General features: G+C 45.5%; 1 protein-coding gene across 1 annotated transcript in view; it reads right to left on the bottom strand.

Moving 5' to 3' along the window:
• Window positions 1-1,197: 1,197 nt before the first annotated feature.
• The window catches only part of PRDM10 (PR/SET domain 10), a 54,563-nt gene continuing 40,211 nt past the window's right edge, over window positions 1,198-15,549 (bottom strand). Inside the window, exons 15-22 of the mRNA XM_087706361.1 lie at window positions 14,386-14,496; window positions 12,390-12,590; window positions 9,327-9,473; window positions 7,846-8,016; window positions 6,289-6,429; window positions 5,017-5,173; window positions 3,877-3,989; window positions 1,198-2,183 (exon numbers count right to left, since the gene is read on the bottom strand). Coding sequence (XP_087562487.1) covers window positions 1,971-2,183; window positions 3,877-3,989; window positions 5,017-5,173; window positions 6,289-6,429; window positions 7,846-8,016; window positions 9,327-9,473; window positions 12,390-12,590; window positions 14,386-14,496 — 1,254 coding nt within the window. The 3' untranslated portion in view covers window positions 1,198-1,970. The remainder of the gene's footprint in view (window positions 2,184-3,876; window positions 3,990-5,016; window positions 5,174-6,288; window positions 6,430-7,845; window positions 8,017-9,326; window positions 9,474-12,389; window positions 12,591-14,385; window positions 14,497-15,549) is intronic.

Raw genomic sequence — 15,549 nt, 5'->3', positions numbered from 1 at the left:
AATCCCCTTTGATTAGTTTTCATCCATTATTCCTTGTTTGGCCTTTAGTTGCTTTGAAGGTTGGTATTAAACTAGAATGTGACTCTCATCAAGAGGGAATTGATGTGGTTGTTTTGGGTTCAGTAGTTATTACAGCACTGACGAGAGATTCCCTGTGAATTCAGAGACCTAATCCTTAGTGGGTTGACCCACCAATGTGATTTTCCCAAGACATTTACCAGGAAATCTAGATAAACCTGGCTATAGAGAGCAAAATGGACATCGGCAACAGGTTCGGAGTATATGGGTATGCTTAAAGGCCCCAACTTTTTGAGTGTGCAAAATGGAAACATGGATAATCTGAATCCGTTGGCAATGCCCGTTTTGCTCTCCAAATTCACAGGGACCCAACCCTAATCCTGAATGGATTTGCCCTCCCCCCCTCCCCGATGGCATTATCCCATTTATTTTACCAGGAAACATAGATAAGGCAGGCTGGAAGGGCGAGTGTCCTCCTAAGGAAATCCATGCACTCTGAATCCATTGGTGATAACCATTTTGCTCTCCGATTTCATGGAGATTTAACCCTAACCCTAAATGGATTTTTCCCCAATGGGATTTTCCCATGTATTTTACCAGGAAATGTAGATAAGCAGCAGTGGTGGGATTCAATTTTTACTACTGGTCCTATGAGTTTGGCTTGGTGGGCATGGCAGGGGAAGGATACTGTAAAATCCCCATTTCCTCCTGATCAGCTGGGACACGGGAGGCAGAGAATAGATGGGGGCGGGGCCAGCCACAGATGGTATTTACCGGTTCTCCGAAAGACTCAAAATTTCTGCTACCGGTTCTCCAGAACTGGTCAGAACCTACTGAATACCACATCTGATAAGCAAGAGGAGAAGGGAGGGAGTGAGGGTGGAAGGAAAGAGAAAGAAAGAAAAAGAAAGAGAAAGAAAGAGAAAAAGAGAAAGAAAGAGAAAAAGAGAAAGAAAGAAAGAAAGAAAGAAAGAAAGAAAGAGAAAGAAAGGCTAAGATTTGAAGCTGCAGCATAGCAATGTCTCCACAACGGAAAGAGGTCATACCTTATTTCCTAACACTAAAGCAAAGAGTGTCCTTGTGGGTAGCAACGGACAAGCCTAAGAAACAAGTTTTGGCTTGTTCTGCATTCACCTCCTCCTACCCAACCTTAATCAACACAATGAAAGGCATCGCACATGGTTAAACCATCACCCAGCCTTTTTATTGGTTTTGAGGAGAAAAGGAAGGATCCCTGTTTCATAAAGACAACACAATCAAAGACACAAAAGTCTCAGACCCCGTGTGCGTTCTTCATACTCCTCTGATTTCATTAGGGTTGGTTTCCTTTACCCTCCTTAGGAACAAATATTTGGGCAGTGCAGATGGTTATGTAAACAGGGGGTATCCCAACCATACCAACAATCTAATTCTTAATAATTTAACTGCTCCTGCACAGCTTCACAGTTTCACTGTCTTCTCCGTCATACAAAAGTCAGGAACGAATGGCTTGTAATCGAGTCTTGGTTCCAGGCCACGCGTTTTTATTTTATTCTCCCTTTCAACAGCTGCGTGTTCTCTTCTTTCACAGGCAACTTGGGGAGGAGAAAAATATATCATAACGCCGAAAGAAATGTAAGCAACTGAAATGTACGGGAGAGATAAGACTCTGCCAATGGTTTTGTGCTCAGCTAACTGCTGAAAATCGGTCCACAATGGGGGGAGGGGGGGAATCAATTAGGGGAGAGGTCTAGAAGAGGCTCAGTGTCCTTTTTTTTTGTTCACGGGGTCCAGGAGAACGGTGGCGCCCTGAAATGTCTTGCCCGGGTTTCATTTAGATCTGAAACTCTGCAAAGCCTCGGCTTGTAGGATAGAAGGTAGAACTTCAAGGTGTACAAATAAACTTTTGCCCAAGATGCTCTTCGCGATTTGGGATGAAGGTTTCAAACGTCCCTCGTTGCTGCAAACCGAGTTCATGCCTTTTCGATGTGCAGGTCGCCGACCCCGTTGGTGTTGCTGGTGGCCGTAATGATGTATTGTGTCGTTTGCTGCTCGCTGGCCGTTTGCGAGTCCAAAGAGTCGGCGTGGACGGGTGTCTGAGACAAATCGACTTCCACGCCACTGGAAAGAGACAGGCTTGGCTTGACTTCCAGTTCGGGCTGACTTTCAGCAATGACATAATGCGTCTAGAGGAGGGGGAAAAAGAAACCCGCATAAATTCACTCTCGTTATACAAACGTATAGGACATGGTGGCTCAGTGGCTAAGCTTGTCGATCAGAAAGTTCGGCGGTTCGAATCCCTAGCGCCGCGTAACGGAATGAGCTCCCGTTAATTGTCCCAGCTTCTGCCAACCTAGCAGTTTGAAAGCACGTAAAAAATGCAAGTAGAAAAATAGGAACCACCTTTGGTGGGAAGGGAACAGTGTTCTGTGCGCCTTCGACGTTTAGTTGTGCTGGCCAGATGACCACGGAGACATCTTTGGAGAGCGCTGGCTTTTCGGCTTTGAAACGGAGATGAGCAGCGCCCCCTAGAGTTGGGAACTGCTAGGACATATGTGCGAGGGGAATCTTTACCTTTATACATAAGCATTTCCTTTTTTTTAAAGCCTTCAATTAGTACAGGTAATCCTTGACTTACAGCCATCCATTTGGTGACAGTTCAAAGTTGAACAACAGCACTCAAAAAAGTGAGTTATGACCATTTTTCACACTTATGACCATTGCAGCATGTGATAAAAATTCAGACACTTGGCAACTGACTCGTATTTACGATGGTTGCAATGTCACAGGTTCATGTGATTCCCTTTTACGACCTTCTTTTACGAGCAAAGTCAATCTGAAAGCCATGTTATTAACTTAATAACCATATTATTAACTTAATAACTGCATTGATTCACTTAGCAACTGCGGCAAGAGAGGTGGTAAAATGGGACAAAATTCACTTAACAATTATTCTCGCTTAGCAGCAGAACTTTTGGGCTCAATTACGGTTGTAAGTCGAGGCTAACCTGTATGCCATAATAATGAAAATGCTCGTTTATCAATTATGGCTCCAAATAATTCAATAAAGCAGGCGCTTTGAAATAAATTCTTTGACCAACCCTGATTTGGAACAGAAGACACGTTTCCAATGTTTTATTTTATTTCTTAAATGTATGTGCCACTCTCAGCAATTCTGGGCAGCTTGAAAATACTCTTATGCCAATTTCCAAACCATAGGTAAAGGTTCCCCTCATGCATATGTGCTAGAGGTTCCCAACACTAGGGGGCAGTGCTCATCTCCTTATCAAAGCGGAAGAGCCAGCACTGTTCAAAGACATCTTGGTGGTCATGTGGCCAGCATGACTAAATAGCAATAGCAGTTAGACTTATATACCGCTTCATAGGGCTTTCAGCCCTCTCTAAGCGGTTTACAGAGTCAGCATATCGCCCCCACAGTCTGGGTCCTCATTTCACCCACCTCGGAAGGATGGAAGGCTGAGTCAACCTTGAGCCAGTGAGATTTGAACAGCCGAACTGCAGAACTGCAGTCAGCTGAAGTGGCCTGCAGTGCTGCACTCTAACCACTGCGCCTCCTCGGCTCAAATGCCGAAGATCCACGGAACCCTGTTACCTTCCCACTAAAGGTGGCTCCTATTTTTCTACTTGCATTTTTTACGTGCTTTCGAACTGCTAGGTTGGCAGAAGCTGAGACAAGTAACAGGAGCTCACTCTGTTATGCGGCGCTAGAGATTCAACCCCCCTGAACTGTCAACCTTTCTGATCGACAAGCTCAGCATCTTAGCCACTGAGCCACCGCATCCCTTTCTTTCCAAACTATTCATATTCAAAAGCCTTGGCATATTTAATCATCTCAGTCACGGCTTCTCTTTTGCTTACCTGGGAAACTGCTTTGACTTGTCCTGTAGTTACCGTTGTGACAGGAGGACCCACAGCTGCCTCTGCAATCACATACTGGCCCTGGGGGATAGTCATCATCTGAATCTCGGAGGCTGGAGTGGGGGAAAGATGAGAGAATCCCGTTCATGATCTCTAACAAGAGATGATTGACATGCTAAAACAGAGGTGTCCAATCTTGGCAACTTTAAAACCTGTCGACTTCAACTCCCAGAATAGAGAGTTGAATAAGGTCAGCATGTGTATTTGCGTAATTAAATGCAAAATTTCCCCATGGATCCTCCTCTTCCCCTTTTAATGACCCCATAATCCCTTGCAGGGTGGAGTCTGTGCAACTGAACGGAACTGAGCGTTTACTGGCCGGATGCCATTCATGTCACCAATGCGGAGTTTTATTCAGCAGATATATTCTCATTGTGCCGAGAGAGAAAAACATCTGCCTCTCTAGGTTCGAATTCACAACCTCCTGCTTGTGAGGCATGAGCGCCGCCTCTAGGCTACACTGTGCCACTCCGAAATTGCCCCATGGATCAGAGGAGTGAATATGCGAGGTGGGTGGGGCCCAAAGCTGGAAAAAGGAAATCTTGCCTCAAAATATCAAGGAACTTGAGAGGTTTCGTTTCTCTTCGGATGTCTTCAACAATACTTCAATCAAATCATAGCTCAGAAATTGGGAATGAGCGGTGGTGAAATTCAAACTTTTTTGTGGGCGTGGCTTGGTGGGTGTGGCGTGGCTTGGTGGGCGTGGCTTGGTGGGCATGGCAGGGGAAGGATACTGCAAAATCTCCATTCCCACCTCACTCTGGGGCCAGCCAGAACTGCTAGGTTGGCAGAAGCTGGGACAAGTAACGGGAGCTCACTCCGTTATGAGGTGCTAGGGATTCAACCCCCCTGAACTGCCGACCTTTCTGATCGACAAGATCAGCATCTTAGCCACTGAACCACTGGCATTTGCCAGTTCTCCAAACTACTTAAAACTTCCACTGCCAGTTCTCTCCAAACTACTGAAAATTTCTGCTACCGGTTCTCCAGAACCTGTTGGATTTCACCCCCGGGAATGAGGGTGTTAAGTGGTTTATACAGAGAGGCAAAAGAACGTCACTAAGCATATTTGATACGTACGATAAGTGCGGAAAGAGTTCCAGGTGTTGGGAAGGTAGGCTTGCTGGACTGAAGAACCTGCCTGTGATTGACTTTGCCCGGAGGGAGTTGTCTGTATCTGGGATGGGCTGAGCTCCTGCTGAGTTGGTTGGGAAGGACTTAAGGGCTGGCTGCCCACCTGGAGTAACAAAGGAAAAGGCATTCCAGGAACCGAAGAACTGAACTTACTTGTTACTGGTCTAAAATTCCCATCTCTCACTCGTACACACAGAGCATTTCGATCAATTACCAAGAATGGCCCAATTCACTCATTTACAGCATTTCGTTTCATGCTCTTCTGTTAAAAAGAGTGATTGGAAAATAAAACTACAAAGCCCAAAGAAAGCATTTCATTTCTAATCAAGATAACTTCAAGTGATCAAAGCCAGTGCATGGAAGAACATCCAAATAGTTGGCTAGAGTATTTCTAAAAAAGCGGTTTAGATCCTGGCTGGCGGGAGGCGCACGCACAGTGGAGCTGAGTTGGGCGATGGCTTGCATGCCCGCAGAGGGCTCCGCGTGCCACATGTGGCACCTGTGCCACAGGTTCGCCATCACGCCTACCCAGTCACATGATTGCCAGGCCACTCCCACCCAGTTACATGGCCGGCAAGCCACTCCCACAAAGCAGGCCACACCTACAGAAGAGGTTCTAAAAAAATTTGAAACCCACCACTGCGTTGCACGCATGTGCAGGGGTGGGGGCTGCACACATACACAGGGTGGCGGGGCACGTTGCATTATGGGTGTGGGCACCACGCGAGCACGATTTTGACACGCAAGGACAAAATGGTTAGACCTCACTGACCTAGGGTCAAGGTTCTGCATTTTATCGAAATGTAAAAATAACATTTTAATGTTATGGTGGCACAGTGGTTAGAATGCCGTATTGCAGGCTATTTCTGCCGACTGCCAGCAGTTCGATCCTGACCAGCTCAAGGTTGACTCAGCCATCCATCCTTCTGAGATTGGTAAAATGAGGACCCAGACAGTGCTAACTCTGTAAACTCCCCAGAGAGGGCTGTAAAGCACTAAATGTTATTGCCATTGCTATCTCCAAAATAAAAATCTGTGCGCAGGACTTTGGGCTATTCCACTGGTAGCAATAACACTTAGACTTATATACTGCTTCACGGTGCTTTACAGTCCTCTCTTAAGTGGTTTACCTTTAAGGAACCATCTTATTTGCTACCTGAAGCTGTCCATGCATCTTAGAAGAGCATGCACATATTATAAAACAACTGCATGGCCTACCTGTGAAGACGATGGGGCTGCAGAGGTTGGTTCGGTGACCTGGATATGCTGTACCTGGATAGCATGCTGGGTGTATGACTGAGGGTCATGTAGTTGGCCAACATCTACAGTGGAATGTTGGGTCTGATGAGGTGAGGTAGCCTAGGGATCAGGAGGAAACATGTTATGTCCAAGTTGACTTTAGAATTGCGGTCTCAGTGGTACAAGTCTTAAAAGTCAACCAGTACAGTTCTTTCTGCAAAAGTTCAGTTCTCTTGGGATGAATTGCCCAGAAGATCAAGAAGAAGCAGTTTTGTGCCCAACACCTGCTTTCCAGGTGTAACCCACATGACAGAGGATAAACCATCACTCAATGGCAGGGAACAGTTTTATATTCTCAAAGGCTGGGCTTCCACTTTTGGGATCTCTTCTAAGAAGCATGGCACAGCATATAGGAGAACAAACACATCTGGACAAGATTCAGCAGTCCATCTGCATGTAAAATACAAAGTCCACTCTTTTGAAGACAGCGAAGTCCACATTTTGGACAGAGAGAACCGCTGGTTTGAAAGACGATACAAAGAAGCCATCTGTGTCGAAATTAAACAGTCCTCTCTCACCAGAGGTGGAGGGATACGATATCATACCTACGGTCGGTGAGATCCCACAGATTGGGCCTCCTTCAGATGCCGTCAGACAGACAATGTCGGCTGGCGGCTCCCCGGAGGAGAGCCTTCTCTGTGGCTGCTCCGACCCTTTGGAATGAGCTACCCCCAGAGATCCGGACCTTGCCCACTCTCATGGCCTTCAGAAAAGCTGTTAAAACCTGGCTATTCCGGCAGGCCTGGGGCTGTTGACCTCATTGTTGAGGTCCAGCCCTGATCAGATGGAATGCATGTTGTGATTTTAATTCTGTCGTTTTTTAAAAAAATTATTATTTCTTTTCCTCGTTTTGTAAGCCGCCCGGAGTCCTTCGGGATTGGGCGGCCTATAAATTTTATAAATAAATAAATAAATAATCTATCTCTAGTCCTTTCAGCAAGTTCCAAAAAGGCTCCACAGCCATTTGCACCACTCAGGTGACCCTGAGGACACAGATAAACCTCTAAGTGGCCTCAACAACTCTCTAAAAGGACGCAAATGGACCAGCTGTCTGCAAGGAGTGTAAATCCTTCCATTCCCCACCATCCACCCAGAGCTGAAGAAGCTTCTCGGAAGAGAAGTGAAACGTTTTCAGAGAAAAACAAGGAAGTTCCAGTTGCCTCCTGAAAAAAAGCACCTTTGGGACAACCATCACCTGGATGTCTTCGCAGACTCTTGCTAAGGAGTTCTCAATTCACAGAACACCTTTTGTAATACGGATTGCTACTTAGAAACTGTCCCTGTTTGTGTCCTGGTTGGATTTAATCTAATCTTGCCTTGCCCCACCCAGATCCCGGTTAGACCCTTTGATGTTCTTCCTGGGAATAACTGCTATTCCTTTGTTATTTAGCTTCCTGAGATGCTCAGCGCCCTTAGCTGCCACAAGCCGGTCCTCTGCCTTCTAGGAAATCCAAACGCAACTCAAACACCACTCACCTGAGCCACTTGTACAACCTGCAACTGTATGTGTTGGGGTTGTTGCAAGCCAGCTGCGGATTGCGATACAGGAATATACTGAATGCGTGGAAAATCACCCTGCGAGGTTCGGTAGTCAGTGGTCAGAGTCTGGGACAGCTCCGTCATGGCTTGAGTCAACAGATCCGATGTCTTTACGAGAGGGAAAACGGGGAAAGGGAGATTGTTATATAGTTTAAATCAGGAGTGTCAAACTTGATTTCATTTAGGGCTGCATCAGGGTTGTGTTTGATCTTGGGGCGGGGGGAATGGCTGGGGTGGGAGTGGCCAGCTCGACATCACTGCCAGCGAAAATGGGCTCCTGTGCTCCGTTTTCGGCTGCGACAGCCTCCTGCAACCCTCTGCCAGCAAAACATAGCTCACAAGGGCTGCCTGTGGCTCTCCCTAGATCCGTTTTCTCTGGCAGAGGCACTGCGGGCCAATCCTTCACTGTTTCCAGGGCGGCACCAGATCTAAGTATCCCATGGGACGGATCCGCACCCCAGGCCTTGAGTTTGACATCCCTTGTTTAAATTGTATATATACATCCTAGCAGTGGTGGGAGTCAAAAACGTAACAACCGGTTCTCTGCACTAATGACCGGCTGAGTAGGCGGGGCTCAGTGGTCATGTGACTGGGTGGGCGTGGCCAACTCAACATCTCTCAGGTCGATGGGCGCTTTGCCTTAGCTATTACTATGTAATTGTCAGGCCTGCAGCCGGTTATTTTTGAGATCTTTGGCCTGCCACACTAATCTTCTATTCTACTATGCTGTTTCATTAGTGGGGAATTGGGAGGGGAATAATAAGGAGTAGAATGTGATGTTGTCAAAATAAAATTCCTTTCTAGAATCCAAGGTCATCCTTTGTCTCTGCACCTCTGCACCTGACCGGAACTGAATGGGTGGAACTGCCAGCAGGGCAGTAGGAGATTGGACCATAGGGTGGACTTGTGGGTGTGGGGGCAAGATCATGAACTTTCAACTGGGTGGGGAAAACCAGGAAGCTTCAGATTCGGGTTTTCCCAAATGTGCCAACATGTCTCTCTTCATAAATTGGAACTTTGAGCAATACTTTGCATTGGACTCTGATTTAATTTTGGAAGTTATTTGGAACCCTGACATTAACCTGAATAAGGTAATGAGGGTTAACCCGAGAGGCAGTTTCTGTAAGCAGGGCAATAAAGATTAGGCTAGAAACAACACCAGAATGTTTCCTTCCTGCCTTCCTTACAGAATTAGCCCTGCAAAGTGGAAAAAAACAAAAGGAGATTTCTTCCAACAACCGGTTCTCCCAACTGCTTAGAAAGTTAACAACCGGTTCTCCCGGATAGGTGCGAACTGGCTGAATCCCACCACTGCATCCTAGTATCTAAAGGTGGGGAAAAAACCCAAATCTGTTGGCCTTTTCTGGCTATTTTATTGGACACTATCTTCCAAATACTGAACATCCCTGAATTCTTACCACAACGGTCTCCCCTGAAGTGCTGTCAGCAGTTAGGACAGTGGGAGTGGCACTAATTACTGCGGTTGTGAGTGGCACGTGTATTGTGTTCGTTGGGATCTGAGGATATTCCGGGTGCTTCTTGCGAATGTGTTGCACCATCTTGGTCTGTGCAGAAGTAGAAAGAAGGAATGTTATTATCGGATGATAAGAATATCAGCTTGGATTGTGGACATCTTTCTCAGTTAGGTCAAAATATAGTCAGCAGTCCATACATGGAGATCAACCTAAATTTACTGTTTCTCTTAGTCTGGCGCGAAGTCTTCTTTTTTCTTTGTCAAAAGTTTTTTTTATATATTTTAATGATACATATAATATAATCCAAAGTATACCAGTACATCTTAACAAGCATTTTTTGAGTATTCAATATCAATTCCTTTTGCCATTAAGTCTCTTCAATTTTTATTTGCTCTTCTGCTTTCCATGCACCATATTATTGGTCTATTTCATCTTCAGCTCTCCTCCTCTTCTTCTCTTCTCCTCCCTACCTTCTTTCTTTCCTCTACCCTCTCTCTCTCTTCTCTACTTCCCCTTGCTCTCTCCCTCTCCTCTCTTTCCACACCTTCCCGCTCTCCTACTCTTTCCCTCCCTTCTATTTCCCTCTCCTGTCTCCTTTCTCTCTCTTTCCCTCTCTTTATCGTCCTTCCATTCTCTATTTTACATGGTGTATTTCCGCCTTTTAGCAAACCCCATTTAATATCAATGGCATTAATAATTGTATTCTCAAAGAAAAATTGCTAGTTTTTCTTTTAGAGGTATACCTTTATACGAATTCCATTTGTTTCCCCTCCTCCTGTAACAAGCTCGTTTTTGGGCGCAGTGCAAGACTGATTCAAATTTCCCGCTATTCTCATAATGCTGTTACATACTTTTACATCATTAAGCGCCCCTATTTTATTTTATGATTTTAACTATATATTATTAGGTGTATTTCCATCTTTTCCCTCCATTTCCCCCCCCCTCCTCTAATAGCTTTCTGAACTAATGTTTTTCTTGTTCATAACCTGGCATAATCATTTCACCTTCCATTATTAATACATATTAGCTAACCGACTATCTTTATTCACCTTAATTAGTTTACCTTTGATTCTTTTTTTGCTTGCAATCCTTTCTATACCATGCACACGTATTACATTTCAGTGTTACAGTTAAATTAAAGTTCACAATAGCACATGCTTTACAAACATTGGCATGAAGTCTTGATTTCTCAGCTCTGAACCACAAACTTGGAAAATGGTTTTAGGAAGATTGAGCTTCAAGGTGTTCAGGCACCGTCTTGCCAGGATTGAATGAGTCCATCCAGTCCGATCTACAGAGAAGCTGCTGAGAATTCCCCCTCCCGCTTTAAGACGTACTGAAGGCCAGGGCTGCTGCTCTGTGCTAGACCCTCACCCTGAAATACATTTTTCCCAAAGCCCCCTTGCATTTTGCAAGCAGGTGAAAAACTGTAACATTTCACTAAGACTTTGGCCCTAGGTGAATGTGGGTATCCACCACGGTAAATGTTTTAGAACTGTCTTTCTTGATTCCATCAATCTCCCAAGGTGGCGCAGTGGTTAAATGCAGCACTGCAGGCTACTGCTAGATCAGCAGTTCAGCGGTTCAAATCTCACCGGCTCAGGGTTGACTCAGCCTTCCATCCTTCCGAGGTGGGTAAAATGAGGACCCAGATTGTTGGGGGCAATATGCTGACTCTCTGTAAACCGCTTAGAGAGGCCTGAAAGGCCTATGAAGCGGTATATAAGTCTACTGCTATTGCTATTGCTATTGTCTGTCTTTGGATTTTCTGTGGTCTGCTGTTTGCTCTCCAGAGGACATTAGAATTGGGGGCAATTTACAAATAATGTTAGACAGACAGACAGATAGCAATAGCTTTCAGCCCTCTCTAAGCGGTTTACAGAGTCAGCATATCACCCCCACAGTCTGGGTCCTCGTTTCACCCACTTCGGAAGGATGGAAGGCTGAGTCAACCTTGAGCTGGTGAGATTAGAACCGCTGAACTGCAGATAACAGTCAGCTGAAGTGGCCTGCAGTACTGCACCCTAACCACTGCGCCACCTCGGCTCTTTAAAGATAAATCTTTAAAGCTAGTTCCAGCACTATGAGAAGTTCAGCAACCATTGCTCAGCTGCTGTCAAGGGAGCTATAAGGAAATAGTTTGGATGATAAATAACGGGAACCCTCTCAAAAGAAGCTCCTTTAATTACTAGAAAAAGTTACATAACTTTAAGGAGTAGTTGTGGAAGCAATTCTATGGAAAGTTCAAGCTCACAAGACAATCTTAGCTCTTGAAGATACTAATACTGAGAGAAGGTCAACTGCATACAGCTTGAATATGGAAATGTGAGAAGTGTAAACCATGGAAGACGATCTTTTAAAATTCAGTGAACTTAGATGGACCACTTTAAACGAGGGGATTGTATTTTCAGAAAACAAGACTATACAATGGGAAGAAATGACAGCCGTGCTTCAAAAGGGATATGGCTTATATATGCTCAGCTGCAGCCTATTTTTTTTTAAAAAAACGGAAGTGGTGAGGAGACATCCAATGAATACTCATATTACATAAGGTAAAGGTTTTCCTCGCACATATGTGCTAGTCATTCCTGACTGTAGGGGGTGCTGCTCATCTCCGTTTCAAAGCCAAAGAGCCAGTGCTGTCCAAAGACATCTCCGTGGTCATGTGGCCGGCATGACTAAACACCGAAGGCTCACGGAACGCTGTTACCTTCCCACCAAAGGTGGTTCCTATTTGTCTACTTGCATTTTTTACATGCTTTCGAACTGCTCGGTTGGCAGAAGATGGGACAAGTAACAGGAGCTCACTCAGTTGCGCAATGCTAGGGATTCGAACTGTCGAATTGCCGACCTTTCTGATCGACAAGCTCAGTGTCCTAACCACTGGACCACTGTGTCCCTCCCATATAAATATATGCAATTACTACAGGATTAAAAATAATAATAATAGCTAGGGTGAAGTAGGTACATGAAAATATCTGGGTGTTAGGCACATATCCGCAATACCTTACTGCTATACTGCTTGGAACAGTGAGGACAACAAACAGGCGGCGTGGCGATGGTTCCGGTCAGCTGGGTGTGCGTACTCAGCATTGGATCTGGCTCTCCTGGTCCTGCTGGACGCAACTTTCGGATACTGGGAGGAAGTTCTGCACCTGGGTGGTTTTTCAAAATGTGGGCCTTCCGTTTGCTGGCACTCTTATAAACCTAGAAGAGAAAGATGAATCAATGACCCTAGAACCACTTCCTTTAAAAAGGTCCCATGTTAGCCACCCAGCCAAGTGTTGTGGACCACCAGCGGCCAGCAGAGCTGGCAGAAGATTTGGACAGTGAGGAGGTTGGGGAGGAACATGGGCCAGTCCTGGAGTCTGCGGAAACCTCAGATGAGGGCTCTGTGTCAGAGGCAGAGAGGGGACCAGGGCCGTCTGACAGTTATCAGCTGTCTTCAGAGGCAGACATAAGTGAGGCAGAAGAACAGCTGGAGCCTGTTCCCAGTGTGCGCATGCACAGAGCTGCCAGACGAAGGGAACAGCTAAGGAACAAGGGTTGACTTTGGAGTAAGGCCACAGGTGGACAATGGATGACCCCTGCCAGAGGAAATAAAAGAGGAGCGAAAGGGGACGAGTGTTTGCAGGAGACAATTAGTTCATTCCCGCATTCTTGCCAAGTATTGCATCGTCTGAAAGATATCGGCCTGGCCACTCTCCAAGCCCGAAAAATGTTGGTAATTGTGAACTATCTTGAAAGACTGTGGGCCGAGACTTTGCTGGAGAGGAATTCACTGTAAATTAAATAAAAGGGGTTTATCGGGACGAGGACTTGGCTATGTGCTGCTGGGGAAGCCAAGGTCAGAACACCAACTGCAAGGAAACACTTGGATAACAATTTCTACTTCCACCAGGTGTTATGTGGCAACTAGGAAACAGATTGGCTGCTTGCTTCTTTCTATGTTTACACCGATAGATGTGTTAGGAAGCTACGAAGCAGCAAGAAAATAATGAGTTCTGGAGCTGCATTTCTTGTAATAAAACAAGGTCTCACATTTGTTCTCTGCCTGAATTAATGCGGAGGTGCGATCACGCTAGTTCTGGTTTATATCTGTAGCTATGCCACAACTGCTTTGTGAAAGAGGACACTTCATAGATATCTCTCATCAGTTCATCTTCTCTTTCTCTTGTTGTGACAGCCAGAGGTAGTATTCAGCCAGATCGTACAGGTTCACCTGAACGAGTAGTTGAAATCATGGGTGGGCCCACCTACGCGCACTGGCTGTATGCCATCCTATTTAGGCACGTTTTCAAGCCGTGCGTGCAAGCCACACACACAATTAAAGCACATGGGTGGAAGGCTGAGTGCATGCACGGACGGGGCGTGTGCACTCACACATTTGCAAACCGGCAGGGAAAGTAAGTGAATGCCACCCTTGGTGACAACCAATAATAGTTCAAAGGAAGTTAACTGCCTTGGAAGAAGTAAAGAAGTAAGAAGTCCTAATAATTTCTCTTTTTGGTTCTTCTGAGCAAATAATAAATCGATATGAAGGAAGTAAATCCCCAGATTGGTTACATTTAATTCCATGTACAGGTAGTCCTTGAGTTACGACCACAATTGAGCCCAAAATTCATGTTGCTAAGTGAAACATTTGTTAAGTGGGTTCGTCCCGTTTTACGATTTTTCTTGCCACATTTGTTAAGGGAGTCACTGCAGGCGTTAAATTAGTCACCTGGTTGTTAAGTGAATCTGGCTTCCCCGTTGACTTCGCTTGTCAGGAGGTCGCAAAAGGGGATCAAGGGACCCCCAGGCACTGCAACCATCATAAGTGTGAATCAGTTGCCAAAGAATCCGAATGTAAATCACGTAACCAGGAATGGTCATAAGTGTGGAAAACGGTCATAAGTCACCTTTTTCAGTGCCGGTGTCACTTCAAACAGTCACTAAGTGAACCGTTGTAAGTCGAGGACTAGCTGTACACAACCGAGATGGAGATGGGTTCGTTACATACCTTATCACAGTACTGACAAAAATAATCTCTGTTAGGTTTGATGATAGGCAGAGTTAGCTCTGGAACTTCTTCTATTTTCATATCCGGATGTCTTTTTGATAAATGATTCACCTAAAATAATAATTAAAAAAAGGAAAGCACTTTTAAAAAAAGGCATTAGAGCCACAAAATGGACCATGGTTTTATGTTATAACGAAAAATCCTATATTTAGTTTCTTGCAACAAGAAGGCATAGAGATCCAGGAATCCTAAAGCAAGAAGACTCGTCAATTGGAAGTTTGGTCCATCACACATTCGCAAAAATACGAATTCCCACTCAACGGTCAATATAGTATTAAGTCATTAAATCAGGGGTGTCAAACTCGATTTCATAAGAGGGCCGCAGCAGGGTTGTGTTTGACCTCAGGGGGTGCAAGGGGCGTGGCCAGGGGGTGTGGCCAGTTCAACGTCACTCACCGAGGCTCCGTTTTTGGCTGCAACGGCCTCCTGCAGCCCTCTGCCAGTGAAAATGGAGCTCTGTTTTCGCTGGCAGGGGGCTGCAGAAGGCCGTTGCGGCTGAAAACGGACCCTGGCTGGACTGCGCGCAGCTTCCTCAAGCTCCATTGTCACTGGCAGAGGGTTGCAGGAGGCCATTGTGGGCGAAAACAGAGCCCCTCCTGAGCTTCGTTTTCACTGCTGAGGCACCGTGGGCCGGGCCGTCACTGTTTTCAGGGCGGGCCCAGATCTAAGCACCCCAGATCTAAGTGACTCCGCCCCCTAGGCCATGAGTTTGACACCCCTGCATTAAATGGAGTCTACTCTGAACGCGCTCTGCAAATTCAGATGCACCATCGTTGGAAAAAAATATATCAAATTTAAGGCAAGAAATATATAAATCCACTGGAATAAATACTCACGATTTTTTAAAGCTAACAGAATAAGGGGGGAAAAAATCTCCCTTTTAAAAAGTACAAAGAAAATGCATCTCTGCCCTCTTCCTGGACCTCATGCTAACCTGCCCATTTCACATCTGTCTTATCCCCATTCAATTGTCAGCAAAACTAAAACACACATAGAACAGGGTGGACTCTGAGCATTTACCGCTAAACATATAATCTTTTATTGGTTGGGCACACCGTGGATTTTTCTGGGCCTCTGGCAATTTGTTTGTTTGATGAACAGGTT

Source organism: Thamnophis sirtalis, unplaced genomic scaffold (assembly GCF_051295495.1).
Source record: "Thamnophis sirtalis isolate CommonGarterSnake01/CBP01778 unplaced genomic scaffold, rThaSir2_p1.2 scaffold_2, whole genome shotgun sequence".
Classification (NCBI taxonomy): Eukaryota; Metazoa; Chordata; class Lepidosauria; order Squamata; family Natricidae; genus Thamnophis; species Thamnophis sirtalis.
The sequence above is the reverse complement of the archived record's forward strand: the minus strand, read 5'-3'. Positions and strand labels throughout refer to the sequence as shown.